Genomic DNA, 20,473 nt, shown 5'->3' on the forward strand with positions numbered 1-20,473 from the left:
TATTTTTCTCATGATATTTGATAGCAGAGCACATGAATCCTTCAGGGAAATCCTTCAGTTGCTTTCTTTAACTTGTTCACATTAAAGCTATGAGAATAGTACCACTTCCTAACTAAGAATAAGATTAGGATTTATTTCTTCAGAACTAGAAGAAAATAATTTACAAGAACACAATTATGTGGAACAGCCATTGGTCCCATCTAGCTCAGAGTTGAGCAACTATTTATATCTTGGGAGACCATATTTTTATTACCGTACATTTTGGCATGTAATTAAGAGCCACAGTGAGTTGTCAGTGATAAAATAATAACACTGAGGGAAGAGATTTCTGTCAGGTTCTTACTTGAAAATATGCATGGTTGAACTTTGGCCCTCTTATATGTATTCTATCACTTTATTGAGATATGTTTTCAATCCATGTTTTATATTTTAATTCTGATTATAGCGATAGCAATAGCACTTAGACTTATATACCACTTCACAGTGTTTTACAGCCCTCTCTAAGCAGTTTACAGAGTCAGTTATATTGGCCCCAACAATCTGGGTCCTCATTTTACCAACCTCGGACAGATGGAAGGCTGAGTCAGCTTTGAGCCGGTGAGATTTGAACTGCCAAACTGCTGGCAATCGGCAGTCAGCAGAATTAGCTTGTAGTACTGCATTCTAACCACTGCACCACCATGGCTCTTAATTATTATATTAATATATATTAATCTGATTATATCTATCATATCCCATACTTCTAAAGACTTCATATTTATAAATATGTCAAGACTACATAACCAGTTCTTTACATTCTTATAGAATGGTATTTTAATGGTAAAATAGTTTATGCTATTTTGTGCATGAAATATTTTTATTTATTAAATGTACATGTATTATATGCTTTTCAGCTATAATTGGAGTTCAGGTTAGTTATATATTTTTAAGGAACAAAAAGCCTTATAATCAGCCTACTTATTCTCAAATGTATTTTATATGACTATGACCTTGTGGGCTAAAATAGGCAAAGCAGATAAAAGGACATTTTAAGTAATGGTACATAGATAGTATAGTGGAAGTCTAAAGAGAAACACTTGAAAATGTGATAATGCACCACTGATCACAAGTCAGAGACCATTTTCCTGTCAATTGAGTACCAGTATCTCCAACTTGACTATAATGAAGTTCATTTGATTGGCTTATATCCAGTCCAATACACATCATGTATCAGTTCATTCTGCCAAGTTTTTCACCTAAATATGCTAAAAGGAGAAGTTGAATCTAGGTTTTCTATAATGTATTCCATCTGATAATTATGTATATATGAAAATAAAATTGGCCTAAATGCACACCATATTCATATGCAGCACAAAATCCTCACTATCCATTGTGAAAGTTTAGATATCATTGGCCTTTGATGGTTGTCATGAAAACATAAAAACAATTTGGCACAGACCATGACTCCTTTCTAGAACAGTAGCATTTTGGGACCCAGGCCCCAAATCAGCAAGAAAATTTGCATTGACTACAGGCTAAATGTTGTGTTATTTACCATGCATATTCTGTTATTTCAAGAGTCAGTGATCTTAATACATAGCTTCAAATTGAAGAATCATTGAAAAGTGAAATAAAGTCCCAATATATTGTAGCATATCATACTTGGTGTACAAAGTCCATTTCCTTTGTTCATTCAGATTTCTGTGATATACAACTGGATTAATTCTAGGTAGAGGTTGACTTCATATTTAGCGGCTTCTAATTTAGAAGCAAGGGTTCCATTAAGACTATAGTTATGCTTCTATGATAAAGGAATTAAGAAGAAAGAAAACCTAATGTCTCATCTTTATTCCTTGGCTCACTACTTCCTTGCTGTCTATATTTCTCCATAAAATAGTGCCTTGCCACCATTCTCTCCATTCTGATCTCTGAACGTGTAAAGATAGAATGCTTTGAAGAGAATTAAACTACTGTATAGATAGTCTAAGATTAGCAAAGAGTTGGGCTGCAACTCATAACATATTTACTTTAAAAAAATATTTGTTGAATTTAGTGGGACTTTTGAATGCAGCATGATAGTAATGTGTTTATTTGCTTGAAAATGAAAAGCAATACTAAAATCAATGCACAGTTGCATGAAACTGATCAAAGTTTATAGAGAAATTTGGAAATTGAATCGAGTTTATAATTTGAAAATTAAAACACCTTTGTTGGAATTGTTAAGATATTGGTTAGGACAGTAATAAAAAATAAATACTTTTAAATAACTTTTAGGTGTAAAAAATGGTATCTTAGAGAGAGAATTAACATTAATATTTGAAAGCAAATACAAGTAGACTCTATGACCAGATATTCTTATATTGCCATAATGTGCTATGCACCTTAAATATATTTCCTTATATATGAATAAGACTAGTAGGTGGCTCACGTCCAATTAACAATAAGATTGGCCTTTAAACAAATAAATGGTTCAAGGAAAATCTGGATAATTCTGTATATGTAAAGTTAGGAATGGATTGTTCCATGTTAATCATTATGTTTCCTATGACTAATAGCCTAATAATAAAAACTAATACTTAGTTTTTATTGTTGATTGTACCCAGTTTCATCTGGAGTCGGATGGCCTTATAAATATGATTTATGAATGAATAAATAAAAATAATGAAATAGGCGAGATCAGATATTTCAACCAAGATTTTTAATTATATTTCACAAAGTGTATAACCTTTTCTAAATGATGTATAAAAATTGAAAGTTAAGATATCTTGCAGATATTTTCTCAATCCAATAAGCATAATTTAGTTTGGATCCTAGTTTAATAATTTTATGTCATCTGAACTTTGCCATGTTGCAAAAATAAAAGTGAACCATTTGTTGCAATAAGACATTTTTTCAATTTTGATATTTTTTTTGTTACTGGCATTCATATTCCAGTATTATCTACTCTTGAAAATAGTCTAGAATAGCTGAAATAGATAGGACTGTCTGGAACTCTATGGTATACTTAGTTCCCTCTTTAACATATGTTATGCAATGAAATTTATAGCCATATATAATAATAGTGAATTCAAGTCTCTGTAAGCACTGTCTACAACAAAGTTTTTGCTAGGCTTTGGGAAATCTCAAGATCTGTATAAGTAGAAAAATGTATTTTTAAAAGCACCAAAATAGATGTCACATACATATTGAACCAACTAGCAAGGAGGGATGAAAAGCCTTAGGAAAGAGGAATTAAAGGAAATATCCCAAATTGGAAAATTCCCTATTGCATAATATTGTAACTCTTAATTACACTACCTCTCTTTCCGATGTTAAAACCGTGGGTATGATTGTTTAGTATATACTCAGATGAGAAAGTTATCAGAAGAAAAAAAATCCACAAAGGATTGGGGAAAAAATCACAATAGAAAATCCCAAAACAATCTATTGGACACTCAGCATTATCAGAGGCTGTGGAATGCTAAGTGGCTGTGAGAGGAATTCATGTGAGAGGAGGAATGGCACAAAGTGATAGAATTTGGAACACTTCTTTTGTTCACAGAGTAACTTTTGATTTCCAGTGTCCTTTGTTACTATTTACTATTATAAAGAATGTTAAAAAGCCTTAAATTGTAGAAAATACAAGCATGTTACTCAATCTTTTAATTACACAAAAGGAAAGTCTAACTCTTTCCTGGCACCAGAATAGCCTTAAATGTAATGATTTCCTTTGAACATTTTTGAGATACATATGGGAAGTTTCTTCTTTCTAAAATATCCAGGTGGCACTTTTAAAAGGTGAGCTGCTGATGTAATTATTACAGATAACGTATTTACTATAATTACTGCCTTTGTGGATAATTTACCTAGTATAATTTATCTAATATTTAATTTATTAGATTGGGGTGTCAAACTCAATTTCATTGAGGGCCGCATCAGGGTTATGTTTGACTCGGGATCAGGGTGGGTGTGGACAGGGTAGACAGGGCCAGCTCAACGTCACTTGTGTCAGGGGCTCCTGTGGTGGCCTGAGCACTCTGCCGTGAAAACAGGATCCCAAGCTCCATTTTTGGCTGCAATGGTTTCCTGCAACCTTCTCCTAACAAAAATGGAGCTTGCAAGGGTTTCACACAGAGCTTGTGAGGGTCATGCATTGCCCTCCTGAGCTCCATTTTTGCTGGCAGAGGCACTGCGGACTGGTCCTTTGCTATTTCCAGTGTGGCCCTGTGGCCTGATCTGGCCCCCGTGACTTACCATATTTTTTGGAGTATAAGACACACTGGAGTATATGACGCACCTTAGTTTTTGGGGAGAAAAATAAGAAAAAAGCTGATTGGCAGGTGGATCAGCCTCCTGGAATACCCCCAATCAGCTGTTCCCTGACGTGAATTTTAGCAACAGGTTCCTTGGTTGTGAGCTCTGTGCCTTGCTTTTTTTTGCTTTTTTTTCTGCCTCTGAAACTCTATTTCAGAAAAAACTTTTTTTCCTGCCTCTGAAAGCCTCTGAAACAGAGCTTCAGAAAAAAAGCCTCTAAAATTCTGTTTGGGGGCTTTTTTTTGAAGCTCTGATTGGGGGCTTCTTTTCTGAAGCTTTGTTTCTGATGCTTTTTGCAGCCTCTGAAACCTCCATTTGAGAAGCTGGGTGGGGCTACATTCGGAATATAAGACGCACCCAGATTTTCACCCTCTTTTTTGGGGGAAAAAGGTGCGACTTATACTCTGAAAAATACAGTAAGTTTGATACGTCTGTATTAGATAATTCCTCATTTATATTTAAATGAGGAAGGAAAGTATATTTGTAAACACTCGTGTTCATGAAATAATACATAGTATTAAAGCTTAGTTTACTATTTTTTTCCTCTACAACAAGGGTGTCAAATTCAAGGCCTGCGGGCTGGATCTGGTCCGCGAGATACTTAAATCTGGCCCACTAGTGCGTCGGGCAGCTAAAACGGGGGGCACACACAGCTGTGTGTGCCCCCCCCCATGCCTCATTTTCACCTTCCATGGCCTCCTGCAGCACTCTGCTGGCGAAAAGCGGGCCAAAAACAGCTCAAAAACAGGCTGAAAATAGGCCACATGGCCCGTTCTCAGCCGGCAGAGTGCTGCAGGAGGTCATGGAGGGTGAAAATGAGCAGGGTATTGCAGGAGGCATCTGTCCCGCCACCGCACCACTGCCACGCCCCCCCCCTCCCCGGGCAGGCCTGCAGAGGACAACTACAATGCTGATGTGGCCCTCGAAGAAATCCAGTCTGACATTCTGCTGTACAGCAACTGCATTACTCCCAAGGGATTCCATGTAGATTGTTTTATTTCGTCCCTTCCATCAATATAAAGTTCAAGTTAATATAGGATTTTTCACATGGTGAAACAGGAATGCAGATTTAGGGGATGCTTCAATGATGCAGAATGTTAAAATTCTTGGGCTTGTTTAACAATTTTATTACTTTGCACACTCTGAGAGGATATAGATTACTTCTAGATGAGAGCTTTACTATAAAATTACCATGCCTTATTTAATTTTAAATTTCTCTAAATAATTAAAAGGGATCCTGTTCCCACCACCACCACCACCACCATCACTACTCTATCATCATCTAAAGCTTTTGCAGGCCATCAAGTAAGCAAAAACCTTTAATATAGCCTGTCTCATAGAAGTTTAATGTACATTTAAAATTTATTTAAATTATTAGAAATTGCATTTGTAATCTGCTTACTCATAGATGCAATACATTTATCTGTTGTAGGCCTCCCAGTAGAGATGATAATATTACATTACTTGTGCTGCCAAGCCATGGACCATCTGCAGTACTCTCATGGATCACCAGTAATCCATAGGCTACAAACTGGGGACCATTTCTCCAGATACTGTCCTCTATTTGTAAACTTCTTGTCATGAGAAAGATGGAATAGCTACATAATACATTGTGATAGATGAAATTAGAAGCCCTCTATCTGGAAAAACTCATAGGCTCAAGTGATCATGTAACTGACATGTTCACTATATATTTGTTCATTTAACAAATAGTGGAATGACAAGGCATGACAATCTTCTTAATGAGCAGAGCTGCTGTGAGGCTTTTTCTTACTTGAAATTTAATATTTATATTCACATGTTCTGTTGCCTAATGTGCTTCATCTATGTCCCAGCTGCTGTGGCCTAGAGATGGAGCTCTTGCCTCACAATCAGGAGGTTGTGAGTTCAGTCCTAGATAGAGGCAGGTGTAGGGTCTCCCACTTGGGCAGGAGGTTGGACTAGATGACGCTTTCAACTCTGTTAATCTGTTAATTGTCACTTGTGCTGCCTTTAGGAAGGCTTTAAAAACCCACTAAAATATTTGTGTTTTAAGTTCTTTCCTTGGCATATTTGCTTTAGCATTTTTGTTATATATGAATATTTTGAATCTGTGTAAGTTGAAATCAAATACATAACAGTAAAATATTTTCATTTTAAGTTAATTTTATATCATACTAGAGATGGATGGGATTAAGGCCAAGAGAAGGTAGCTTAAGCTACACACAAAATTCATGTCTAGATTGACATATGAATGTGGAATTCTCATATTTTGCTACTATGCCACCCTACCACATAAGATTTTGGATTATTTCATGGAAAATAAAATGAAGGTTTATTTATTTATTTAGTTTACATATTGCCAAATGTAAACAACTTGGTACAAATTACAACGGAATAGAATCAAGAATCATAATACAATAAAACTTTTTAAAATGTAATACTGTAAAAATATAGGCAGCAATTATATGGAACGGTGCCATAAAATTTGGGGAAAGACTTTTTAACAGTGGGGTTCACCACAGAAATCTCTGCCTCCAGACCATGTCCTATTTCATCTCCAGCATTGTTCAGCGAGGAAAAGTTCAAAGAAAAGGACACAGGATAGAAAGAACTAAACCATGTATTATTAAAAGTGATATTCTTGAGAATTGGCCTCTGATTCTGTGAAGGGCTAAACACTGATTAATATTTTCTGGAATATTGATTTTAGATTTACTGCCCATAAAGTTTTGGATTTTTGTTTACTAAAATTCTAGTTTATAGAATAATATAAATTATTGTTGATGTTTAAAGTAATTATCGTCTGGGTAACATAAAAAGAGAGCATATTAGAAGGTACTAATTTAATTCACTAGAATTTCCATATTGTAGCAAGGTGCCATGGGTAGTATCCCCCTACCTAATTGACCAGTGGAGACACACAATCTTCTTGAGCCAAGTTTTTTCAGCTGTATATGGGAGATAATACAAAGTTCTGCCCACTAAGAGAAGGATGAGGCAAAGTTTATATAGTGATCTTGTTTTAAAGGAAAAAGATAGCATTCCTTAGCAACAGACGCACCCAAACCCATACTCATAGCAAACTTATATTTTTAGTCTTTGGTTTATTTTGTCAGCAAGCTTGATGCCTACCCAGTACTATTGAGGGAGCCAGTAGTACTCCCTCCGTTTCCCTATAGAGGGAGCCAGTACTCCCTTCCAGTAATACTTGGTCCCTGGGGTTTGCAGTTTCAGCCCTTAATAAGCTATTTGAATTTTTATAGCTTCAAGCATTTGGCTAAACATTTAAGCATCTCTAAACCATTTTGTTAAGCCAAGCTGTTTCATTATTTATTTTCTCCTTGTTTCTCACAAACCCATAACTTGCTCAATCCCTTCCTGGAATGTCCATCCTTTCCACCTAAGATTCAAGGTATAATAAGGTATATAAGGTGTAATTGCTTTGGGGCGAAACGTTCTATCTGGAATAGATAGATACATTAAGACTAGTATTCTTAAATATAGGTATGCTCACTTCATCTGCAATCTGAATGAATGAAACAGAACTATCCCTTTCCCCGGGGTGAAATTTTTAAATGACTCCAATTTCATGTCTAAACCAGATTAACTAATCAAAGAGGTTTTGAAGTACAGTGTACTAATACAAACCCCTATGGACAATTATATAAATTTACTAAATCAATATATTCAACCTACCCAGATTAGGGGGAAAGACATATGTAAGTCCCTCTCCCAACCTGAATCTCATTGCCCTGCCTTATGTTGGAAGACATTAATATTATAAAAGGTAAAGGTTCCTCTCGCACATATGTGCTAGTCGTTCCCGACTCTAGGGGGCGGTGCTCATCTCCGTTTCAAAGCCGAAAAGCCAGCACTGTCTGAAGACGTCTCCATGGTCATGTGGCCGGCATGACAACGCCAAAGATGCACAGAACGCTGTTACCTTCCCACCAAAGGTGGTCCCTATTTTTCTACTAGCATTTTTATGTGCTTTCTAACTGCTAGATTGGCAGAAGCTGGGACAAGTAACAGGAGCTCACCCCGTTACGCGGCACTAGGGATTCGAACTGCTGAATGGCCGACCTTTCGATCGACAAGCTCAGTGTCTTAGCCACTGAGCCACCACGTCCCTTATAATTAATTTTATAGAGTAATAAAATAATTAAGAGTCATCAGGTATCTGCAGGTCATTAGATCCAATATAATTACCAAATAAGAGGTATACAAATATATTTGTTAGCTTTTCCCCAGCTCTTTTAAAATATAATTTATAATCTTGATTTACTTTTTTGTGTTATTGCCCTTTTGACTAACATGACCTTTAGAGTTACTCTACCGGTATTTCTTTTTGTTTCACTTTTCAGGAGACCTTATGGAAGGTGAACTTTATTCTGCTCTCAAGGAAGAGGAAGCCTCTGAATCTGTTTCCAGTACAAACTTTAGTGGTGAAATGCACTTTTATGAATTAGTAGAGGACACAAAAGATGGCATCTGGCTAGTACAGGTATTACATGTGTTCATTTTGAGTAAATTTATAGTGCTCTGAAAATGGTGGATTATATCTCAATGTTTTGTAAACTGATATTGATTCGAGGTATTGAGATAATGTTTCCCATTATTCCATTTAACTCCTTTTTGTAAAGATGTTAGTTTGCACAAACGTTGACAGTATTAAAAACATTCAAGTTGTGAGGAATGTGAACACAATTGGATTCCATAATACTACTTAATAATTCTTTACTGATGTTGAAAAAAAAAAGCAGAGGCAAGCCAGAAAATCCCAACCCTCTTGGCTAGACTAGGAAGTTGAAAAAAAGAATTCTATAAGAATGAGAAATCAGTTATAAATTATTGCCAATGAAGCAACATTGACATGTTCATTTAATTACTAGGACTTAAGCTTGATTTTAAAGGAGGGATTAATAGAAAATTCTAAGTATGGAGAGATATAAGATACTGCAACAGCCCAGGTTCTGTTCAGAAAAAATTGAAGTGTTTTACACTTCCTTAGAAAAAAAACATACTCTACTGCAAACAACGGTATGGTATTCATAAAAGATTCCAGGGTGGTATTCATAAAAATTCAAGTTGACAGTTAATCCTTCCCTATATTGACACCCAGATTATTCTTCTTAAATAAACAAGAGCTTTTCCAAAATATTTGAATTGGAATCTATAGTTTTTAACTTACCATGTTTCCCCGAAAATACCACCCACCCTGAAAATAAGCTGTATAAAATGTTTATATATATGCACCTAATATAAGCTCTCCACCAAAAGTAAGCTCTGGTGAAGGGGAGTGGACATGGCAAGCATAGGAGGCGGCGAGTGCACACTGGCTGACAGTGCCTGGTAGCAGCCACAGCCCATGCAGCACAGGTGAGTTGAGTATCTGTGCAAGCAGCAGTCAGAGGCAGAGGTGTGGGGGGAAGCTGGGTGATCCGGATGCGCCGCATGGGCTGCAAGAAAAACAAGCAGTGGTGGCCAGCAGCAGGAGGTTTTTACACACCGACACCACCAGCAGACAGAGGCAGAGGTGCGGGGGGTCGGCAGGCAATCCAGAGGCCGCAGGAAAGCCGAGTGGCAGCGGACCAGAGTGGTGGCCATCCACGGGAGGCTTGTCTTCACACAGCAACAGGCAGAGGCGTGGGTGGAGGCAGGCAATCCGGACATGCAGGCTATGGGAAACCCGAATGGCAGTAGGCTGGAGCAGTGGGCAGCCGCAGGAGGCTCGTCTTCACATCTCCTGGCTTGCCTGCAGCCTGTGCTACACGCTGGGATCGGCTGCCTTACACTCCATGTGTCAGGATCGCCTGCCTTCTGCTCTGTGCCTTCCACTCTGTGCAGCTCCAGAGAACACCAACTTCTCAGAGTACGCAAGTTCTCCTTGATTTGCCCTCCTTGAATTGGACTTCAGTGATTTTAAGGTGTGGATGATTTTGCAGTCTTGCCATATGTATGTTTTTAAAGAAATAAAAAATGGTACTTGACCATTGTCAACTGAAACTTGACAATCAGAATGTCAGATTTCAGTGGTATAAACTTGAGGCGTTTTTGGTATTTAAGGGGGCTGCTTGAGAGCTACACTCTGGCTATATTGTTAAAAAATACGCAACTCAGAGTCACTTGTTTGATGAGCAGATTCTTTTTGTGCAGATTCTTATGGTTATATGGATTTTTTTCCTTTTAATTGGATGGTTATTATGCTTATCTTAATCATTATGATATACTTAACAGGTTTTTTCCCCCATTGGCATATAAATCTTTATTTTTTTAGTGATGTACAACTTTTTTTTGGTATTTCATTATATTTTAAAAAGCTTTCCATTCACCATCAAAATTCAATTATATATTATCTATATGTGTATGCAATGGAAAACACTGATATAATTCAGATTTCTGATTAACAAACTTTATATTTGGTAAACAGTTTAGTTGAAAGGTGGAACTAAATAGACAAAAATGCTTTTTTAAAATAGACTATTACAAAATATGTACAATCTTTGACCAGTTATATATATAAATTTTCTTTTTTTCTTTTTTTTTAATATAGGTCATAGCAAATGACAGGAGCCCTTTAATGGGAAAAGTCCACTGGGAGAAAATGGTGAAGAAAGTGTCAAGGTTTGGTATACGTACAGGCACTTTTAATTGTTCCAGTGACCCCAGGTATGTTCTCTGAAATATTGTTGCCAACTAGAAGAAAAATTAATGGGGAAGAGATTGTTTGATGATAAGTAATAGGCATAGTTTACACTTTACCAGTATCAAATTTTGGAAATTAAATTTTTCTAGGTTGCAGTATTAATTTTTATTATGAATCAAGCAAACTACCATTTATCTTTGAAACTATTCTCTGCTTCAAAATATTGACAATGTAACATGGCTTTCAACAAGGATTCTGATTTTTTCCAAAGTAAAATACAATAAGTATTATTTGGCATATTGTCCTTTATCTGTGCATTACATCATTATTCCAGACATGAAGATGTGCCAGGATTAAAAATACGATCTTCTAAGAGATGGTGGAAGAAATCCAAAATAGCAAGAAAGGATGAAGAGATCCTTGCTATTTCTTTATGCTTTGGATGGAAACATGCAGAGTTACTAATTTTGGAATACTAGAGGGGAAGAGTTATTTTTCAGATATGGGGATATTATCAATTGCAATTCTGAATTGTAAAAAAAGCAGTGTTTATCTGTCAGCATGCCACTAATTTAGTTCAGCATTAATCAACTCTTAAAAGAAAATAAAATTACTTCATAGCTCATGGATCACTGTTCCCTCATTCAACCTTCTTTTATCAGTTAATCCACTTTCTCCTATTCGTTTTCCCTTGAAAAACTTTGAATATACAAGTTTTGCACCCAATTCAGGCCCCATAATGTATTTTCTCTGCTCTTCCAAAATGTTGCTCTCATCCCAGTTATGACTCACATCATTTCTTCAGTGTCTCTATTCATACCCTTCTATAGCTGAGTATGTTTGGGGTTGGTTGATTATATTCATCTTCAGTTTCTTTTCAGGAAATACCTACCAAAATATCCTTTTTAATTCAGATATCTTGGTTTTGATGCCTGCTGCTGCCTTCCCTTTCTCCACTACTGTAGTCACTTTGCTATACTTCACTGTAACCATTTCTTCCAGTTTCCCTATTTTTGCTGTGCACCTTTCATTTCCTTTTCTCTTCTCTGTTCTCTTCTCCTCCTCCTGTTGTCTTTGTCAACTCCCTGATACATCCGTAATGCCTTGTTCTGAATCCTTGTTGCCATGTCTCTATACTTACGATATATTTCACTTTTTAAAACAGCTCTAATAAGGTAATTCTGTTTTTGAAAATAGGCATTTGCCAAGTTGTCATGGACAATAGTTCTACTCCTTCCCATTTTTTCCAGTTCTGTTGAAATGACTATTAATGGGGGCCTGCATATATTAGAAATGTTAAATCTCCAGATTAATACAGATTAATCTACCATTTTAAGAAGTATTTTTAAACTACTATTTAATTTAACGGAATGTTTTCTTTGTAGATATTGCAGAAGAAGAGGTTGGGTAAGGTCTACGTTAATTATGTCAGTTCCACAAACAAGTACATCCAAAGGGAAAGTAATGCTTAAAGAATATAGTGGACGTAAAATTGAAACGGAACATATTTTCAAATGGATAACAGCCCATGCTGCTTCTCGAATCAAAACAATATTCAAATCAGAACACTTGAAAGAAGAATGGAATAAAAGTTACCAGTATAGAGTGAAAATATATTTGTTTGCTAAATTAGACCAACCTCCAGCTTTCTTTTCTGCATTAAGTGTGAAATTTACTGGCAGAGTTGAGTTTATTTTTGTGAATGTAGAAAACTGGGACAACAAAAGTCACATGGCAGAAATGGGCATCTATAAGACACCATCTTATATTCTTAGAACTCCTGAAGGTATTTACAGGTATGGAAATAACACTGGTGAATTTATATCCCTTCATGCTATGGACGCCTTCTTGCGATCTTTGCAACCTGAAGTTAATGATTTATTTGTTTTAAGTTTAGTCTTAGTTAATTTGATGGCATGGATGGACTTATTTATCACTCAAGGTGCTACTATAAAGCGCTTTGTTATTCTTATAAGCACTCTAGGCACTTATAATTCTCTTTTAATAATTTCTTGGTTACCAGTTCTGGGGTTTTTGCAATTACCTTATTTAGATAGTTTCTACGAATATAGTTTAAAACTGTTCCGTTTCTCTAACACAACAACTCTCGCTTCATGGGTAAGAGCTGACTGGATGTTCTACTCATCACACCCTGCCTTGTTCCTCAGCACATATCTGGGACATGGTTTATTAATTGATTATTTTGAGAAAAAAAGACGACATAATAACAGTGATGAAATAAATGCCAATAACTTAGAGTGGCTGTCAAGTCTTTGGGACTGGTACACCAGTTATCTATTCCATCCAATCACTTCTTTTCAGCATTTCCCCTTTGAATCTGATTGGGATGAAGACCCCGATCTCTTTCTTGATCGCTTAGCTTTCCCTGATTTGTGGCTTCATCCTCTGATACCAACTGATTATATCAAAAACTTACCTATATGGCGATTTAAATGTTTTGATGGACACTCAGAAGACGAAATGATGGAACTCTCCCAAAGTGAAAATGACTCAGATAGTGAATGTAAAGATGTTCCAAATAATGATGAGCTATTTGAGGATGAGAGAAGAACCCTTCTAAATCCTTGTGAAGGAGAAATTTTTTGCAATGCTGAGACCTGTTCATGTGCCAAAGCCAAATCGTATGAATCATACAGTACTAGAGATAATTTGGAGCCTGACTGGTCAGGTTGGCCGGTTGGCATGTTGCACTCTACCGAATGTGTTGTATGTCTAGAGAATTTCACACATGGGTGTCTGTTAATGGGCTTACCATGTGGCCATGTCTTTCACCAGAATTGCATTGTGATGTGGCTAGTAGGGGGGCGACATTGCTGCCCTGTCTGTAGATGGGTATCTTACAAGAAAAAGAAGCCATATGTACAACATCAGCTATTATCAAATCACAGCCTGTCTTAACTGTATACTAATAATGTTCCTTTGTAACTTCTTATGTATTACTGCTTGCCATTTAAATGTTAGTCACAAACAAACGGTGTGGTTTGAAATTTAGTTTAAATGTTAGTGCAGTGAAGTAAAATAAACATGATGCTAATGTTGATAACAGAATCATTTGGTTGCCTTGTATGTTGAAATAATGAATATGTGTTAGTACAGTTATAGCTTTCCTTTACAACATTTGAACATTTAAATTAATATTTTTTGTTTGCATTCATTTCAAGCACAAAAACCAGATGTTTGTCAACAAAAGTATACTTCTGCAAATGTTTAACATAATAAGATTTGGGTGAACACAGAAATTTCAACAAAAAATAATTGTTTTATTTATATGTTTCTTTTGGAGTTTTTTTTCAGCATACCTCTGTTGAATAATGTATTATTTGTGAGTATACATTTAAAAACAAATTCATGAAAATAAATTATTTTGAAAGAGCAATAATTTGCAGTATTAATCATTTTAACATTTTTGTGTTAAATCACTATCTTTATATGCTAGTCTTTCTGCAAAAAAAAAAAAAATCAAATTCTACTTCCCACACAAACCTTCGGTCTCCTAGACATTTCCAATCTGTCTCTTATTATTCTTTAAACAGTCATGTTCATCTCATGTATATCAAATAAAATTTATTCCACCGTTTTTATTTAAATGTTTTATCTAAAGTTGACTCCTGAAAAATGGGAAGTCAGATGAGCAAATCTCTTGCCATAATTGATACAAATTGTTATTCAGAATTCACCTATTTCTAATGTTTCATTTCTAGCATTTTCTTCCCCAGCATTGTCACCCAGCATCAAATTTGACATGTTATTGGCCAGATAAAAGCTTTATGTCTATGCTGACTTCTGTATGTTTGTATTTTATTCTTAAGAGCTGATAGGTTGTATTCTTTTCCTTCTCCATTATAGCTGAAAATCAACAAAACATGTCTTTGAAAGTGGTGTACATTTAAAGTATAGATATTAGGTATAAGAGGCTTTTATCATGAAAAGAAGTACTGAGTTCACAGACCATTTGAAGGTATAAATGGCTTAAGCATGGTTTGTTGAATAAATTGATATTTTATTATAATCTTTGATCAACATTCCTGAATAAATCACAATAGGATGGCTTGGTAGGCTAAGCTACAGGTATACAAAGTAAAGCTGCACAGATATTTGTGGCCTTCAAAACTGTTGGACCCAGGCAGCCTCAAATCTCTAAAAACCTCTACCAAATTTGGTTCTTCCCTATAGCAATCTTAATGATCTATCAAACTATTTTGAAAGGAGGTTTAGTTTTCATTTGGAAGAATGTTAAATGTGTGTTCAGAATTGCCTGACAAATCACAGGTGCAGAGCAGGGGCTACTAATACAAACATCAAGACAGCTCCTGCTTCACTTCATATCTCCCTGCTTAGTTAGTAGCTACCTGTAAATTCAGTCACTTGCAGGTACTTAAACCCACCATTCCTTAAATTATCCAACTGTTACCCAACCTATCCTGCAGTGAAAATTGTACTTGTTTCCCTCATTGACAAATAACAAAACAAAACCCTCAAATCCATAAGAACAGTAGCTTTTTATTATGGCAGAGTAAGAATTGACAAAGGGGATTGCATAATTTATGCCAGCATATTTTTTTTGTTTACTCAAGGATTGGAGGATAGTTTGTAATGCAGATTCCTGAAAAAATATCTGGTTGCTCTATTCACTTGCCTAATGATGCATTGTTAATTTTGTTTTTGATGAAAAGAACTTTCATCCTACCACGATTTCCATTCTTCAACCCCTTTATTTCCATTGACCGGGAACAGTTAAAGGAGAGTGAAAAAATGTCATTTCGTGGTGATCAAGTTCTAAGCTATCCTGGATATGGTAGAACAAAGGTCTCTCTTTCATAATGAAAAAGAGAAGACAAAGTGCTAGTGTCTTGCCTCAAAATCCATGTTCTTAATGTATCTGATTGTTAGTTGTTGCTATGAGCAGAATCTGCAAAACCAACAAGTCACCTTTTCTTTTGAGTCTTGTGAAATAATAGGCAATAAAAGGAAAGTAGAGAAACAGAGGCAGAGTAATACAAGATTTTCCTCCAGTAGAAAAACGAACTACCCTGAAGTTATGCAGGACAACAAAGAAACAAAATATCAGAAAGAACCAGGAAAAAATGACATGAATATTCTTGCTATTGTCAGTTTGCAGTGATTTAAAGCTGCTAAACTCTTGCTAAATCTTCCAGTTAGTACAAATTCAGTCTATTATCCCCAAACTTCAGCCTGCAAGGTCCAACAGCTAGAAGAAAGTGTTCTGTTGTTTTGAATATAAAATGTTGGAAATCAAAGAGAACTGAAATACTGGATGCGGTTGAAGAACAAGCTAAGTTGAAAAGCTGCACTTTCTTTTCTTTTTTTGTAAAGTTTTTTTTTTTTTATACAAATACACACACAAACATACAATGTACTTTTGCTGAACAGAGTATTCAGCTGGTTAACAAATTTAAACAATTTTTAGTCCTTTCAACTAAAATTAAAATTTCTATACATCCTTTTTTGCCATAACATTTATTTTCATTTATTTTGTACCAATATTACCCTTCATTTTCATCTCTAATTTTGACCAAATTCCATTTTTCCTTCTATTCTATATTAAACCCCTTCCCATTATCATCTAATTTTTATATCCATCATCAAATTAATTATGTGGTGTTACAATTATTTCTTATATTAATAATAAACCCACTTATTTTATAACATACATTTCCTTAACTAATACAATCCAACATTTTAATATAAATCAATTGATTATATAGATATCTTTTTCATTTATATATGAACCAGAAGAAAAAACTTTAGTTGAATTTAAAAATATTCTAACTCTTATCCTCTAATCATATAACTTTCCCCCTGTATTATTCCAAATCATCACTTAATCATTTGTACATACACCACTATAAACCATTAAAAACATTTCAATTATTATTCCAATTATTTTTCAATTCATTTTCACCATATGATTTAACATTATTTCTTACTACAATTCATATTTCAATTCTAGTCATATACATATTCCTCTCCTTTTTTCCCTTTTCATTTTTATTACCTTTTTCTTTCCCCTTTTTTCCTTTTGTGCCTTAAAATCCTGATCTTTCCTGTTTTGCCCTATATTTCCCATTGTTCCCCCTTTTTTTCTCTTTTTTTGTTTCACCATTGTTTATCCCACTATTTATCTCAGTATTATCATTTTGTATTTCAAAGTCCTGAACTCTTCTATTTTGCCCTATATTTCTTGTTATTTTCCACCCTTTTTCTCTTTTTTATCTTTTCACTGTAAATCCCAGTGTAATCATTTAAATTCTTTATATTCTTTCTGTTCCATCCTCCCTTCCTTATTTGTCTCTTTCCATCCTCTTTATTTTTTTCATTGTTAATCCCAATGTAATCTCTAAAAATCTCCTTTTTATTATTACTATCCACATGTTCAGTTATTTCTTCATATTTAATCACATTGTCTTTATCTTCTTTATTTTCAGCCTCTATGTCTTGCTTCTCCATCTTCATTTCCTTGTCCGTTTGCGTATGCTCCATCTCAGCTTTTGTGTCCTCAGATTTTAATCCTCCATGTAACATTGTAGTTATTTCTCTTATTTCCATTTTCCATGACAAGTACATCGATTTAATCATTTCTCTAATTTCCTGCACCATATTATTCTTTTTGAGTTAATATTATTCCGATTTTAAAAGTTCCGTTGTATTCCTTTTTTTCCCCCAAAGTCAAGCCGCTTGCAGACAAAGAAATCCTCCCCAAAAGTTCTCATGGCTGTTATCTGTAAAGTTCACAATTTTCCAAAACAAAGACTAAATTGCAATATTCCTTTTTACTCCTGAAGGTGTCTCTCTGCAATCCACAATTTCCGATTGTCCAACAAATATACATTTTGTTTCAATCTACATTAACAATCTTACTTAGCTTCTCTTTTTCTTTTTAGCTTTAAAAATATCAAATCAGTTTTATAGTCCAATCTGAATTTAAACAGCTCTTCTCACTTCTTTTTTTCCCTTTTTTTCTTTTATTTATACAACACTTCTGTTATAGGGTTTATTGTCCATTCTCTTTTGTTTTTCTTGAACTTTGAAAAAGAAAGGGGGAAAAAAGGGATCTATTTATTTCTTTCCAATCCTTTAACCTATCTTGGGACAATTTCTCTAGTTATTTAAAATTTTCCAAATTATTTCCAAATAATTTTGTTCAAAAGTCGTTTTCCATCGGGTTTTTGTCCCTTTAAGATTACACTTCAAAATCTTTTTTTCTTCCCCCCGTACTCATTAGCTGCTGTTTTATTGCTAGGGTCTTAAAGTTCTTTTTTTTTTCCTTTTTGTTGTTTCAACCATGGGTTGGCTGTCACTCACCCAGCTTCAAAAAACTCCGTTCCATTCATCACTCCTGCTCAATGCTTAGTCTGGTTGCCCCAGCTTTGTGACAGCTGCAATGGCCGCCGAGTCATAGAGAGTTTCCTCTGACCTTCGAGAAACTTGCCTGTTCCTCTTGGTCTTCCAAGGTGCCTCTCCTTCTTCCCCGTCCCTACAGGACGGTTCTGGTCCGAAGACCCCTCGACAGTGGTTCGTCAGTCTGGGTTTTCATGGAGCTCATCAGAGCCCACTAATTCCCCAACTGTCTTGCCGCGATGCTTCCAGTCGAATTCGAAAAGCTGCACTTTCATGGTATGAATTTTAACCAAGATCTATATGATTTACTGTGTCATCTGAAGACAAATTCACCACTGTATTTAACTATTCTACAAGACATTCTGGGATGTTTTAGATCAATGTCTTCTGATACTGTATAGCTGAGTGTGATTGATTTGATTGAATGGGAATTTGATGATCCAGACAGTTCTGCCCTGTTCCATACAGCTTCTGGGTGATAAAAAATTAATAAAAATACAGATTTCCAGAGGAAGAAATGGAACTGAAGAAGGCTCTGCAAAAGGTAGACCTGATGACTGCAATGAAGAATGAAGAACCAGTGAGTCAACTGGCTTTCTAGATAAAGGAGAGCAACAGAGATCTGCTGCAAATGCTCCAGATAGCTGCTCCTTGCAAAACAGAAGTCTCTGGAAGGTTTTCAGCACTGAGAGATGAGGGAATAGTCATCTTCCTCAAACTCTGATCAACACCCTTTAAAGGACACTATGGTCACATACTTCTTTTTCTAGTAACATTCAAAAATTGCTTATTACTACTTTTCAGCTATTAAGGAACCTTTGGAATAAAGAAGTCTGAAAACATCAGGTGAGTTTGCTTTCAATTCTTAATGAAAAAAAAATTAAAATTACAAGCTTAAGTACTTGGAAAAAAAATAAAAAGCAAAAGGTTGATTAAAATTTTGATTTTAGAAAGTGTCAAACTAAGAAGTTTTTACAAGTATCAAGAATCCTTTCTGATGGAAAATGCTGTGGTTTTGAATTAATAAATAAGGTTTTAAAAACTAGACCCTAGAGGAAAGTAAAGATTTTGGTTAAAGCAAAACACACAATCTTGATTAACAACTACATAAATGGCACAAAATATACTAACATTGATAATATTGAAGGATACTTTAGAAAAAAGTCAGAAATTGACATCAATGATGTCAACAGTGATATTGCCTTTATAGATAGACTGTCCAGGGGTGAAATTCTCCCGGTTCAGACCGGATCGCTTGATCCGGTAGCGATGGTGGCGGGTGGTTCGGAGAACTGGTAGCAAAAATCTCTGCGCCCCCCCCCCCCCCCCAGCTGAGCCGCACAGTCATCAGAGGCTGTTTTTTTTTACTTTCAAAAGCATTTTTTCTACAACCTCTTTGGCTGAAAAAATGCTTTTAAAAGTAAAAAAAAAAGCTCTGATGATCACGCGGCTCAGCTGGGACAGTCAGAGGCTTTTCAAAGCATTTTTTTCTGCAACCTCTTCAGCTGAAGAGGCTGTAAAAAAAAATGCCTATAAAAGCCTCTGGCAATCCCACTGACTTGCCTGATCGTCAGAGGCTTCTAAAAGGATTTTTTCCTGCAACTTCTTAAGGTTGTAGAAAAAATGCTTTTAAAAGTAAAAAAAAAAAGTTGGCCACGCCCACCGAGTCACATTACACACACCTCCACCAAGCCACGCCCACAGAACCGGTAGCAACTAATTTTAGATTTCACCCCTGGCCCTGAGATTGTCTAAATGATGTTATGGAAGAGGAATAAGAAACACTGACTAGAAAGTAGATTTAACAATGACAGGATACAAAAATGAAAAAAACAGTTACACTGGACATAATAAAGAAACTGCCTGATATATTAATAATTAAAAGGGGTATACAGACAATAAACCAAGATAATAACCCATATAATTTTTATATACTGGGTTTACAACAAAGAATTATTAAAGCATTGAAGAATCTTATGAGAATGCAAAAAAGAAATGACATTATTTCAAAACATTAAACATTAAGATTCCTAGAAGTAAAAGAAATGAATATAAGATTGGTTTATCTGATAGTTAAACTAAGATTGAACTAATGATGCTTTATAAATTTATTTATAGAGAAGAGATGGAATACAGGAAGACGAGATCAATTGTTATAATTTAAAAGGAAGTGAAAAATCACTAAAATTGTTT

General features: G+C 35.3%; 1 protein-coding gene across 6 annotated transcripts in view; it reads left to right on the forward strand.

Annotated features, from left to right (window-relative positions):
- Positions 1 to 20,473, forward strand: part of LOC117664805 (charged multivesicular body protein 3) — a 32,773-nt gene that overhangs the window by 3,404 nt on the left and 8,896 nt on the right. For 5 of the 6 annotated variants that reach the window (XM_034416135.3, XM_034416133.3, XM_034416134.3 and 2 more), the window contains exons 3-5: positions 8,619 to 8,758; positions 10,808 to 10,923; positions 12,286 to 14,297. In XM_034416135.3, the coding sequence (XP_034272026.1) occupies positions 8,619 to 8,758; positions 10,808 to 10,923; positions 12,286 to 13,819 (1,790 nt within the window). In that variant the 3' untranslated portion in view covers positions 13,820 to 14,297. Of the gene's footprint in view, positions 1 to 8,618; positions 8,759 to 10,807; positions 10,924 to 12,285; positions 14,298 to 20,473 lie in introns of those variants that run through there. The other variant, XM_034416139.3, reaches the window with a different exon arrangement.

Source organism: Pantherophis guttatus, chromosome 4 (genome assembly GCF_059756535.1).
Source record: "Pantherophis guttatus breed Tessera chromosome 4, ASM5975653v1, whole genome shotgun sequence".
NCBI lineage: Eukaryota > Metazoa > Chordata > Lepidosauria > Squamata > Colubridae > Pantherophis > Pantherophis guttatus.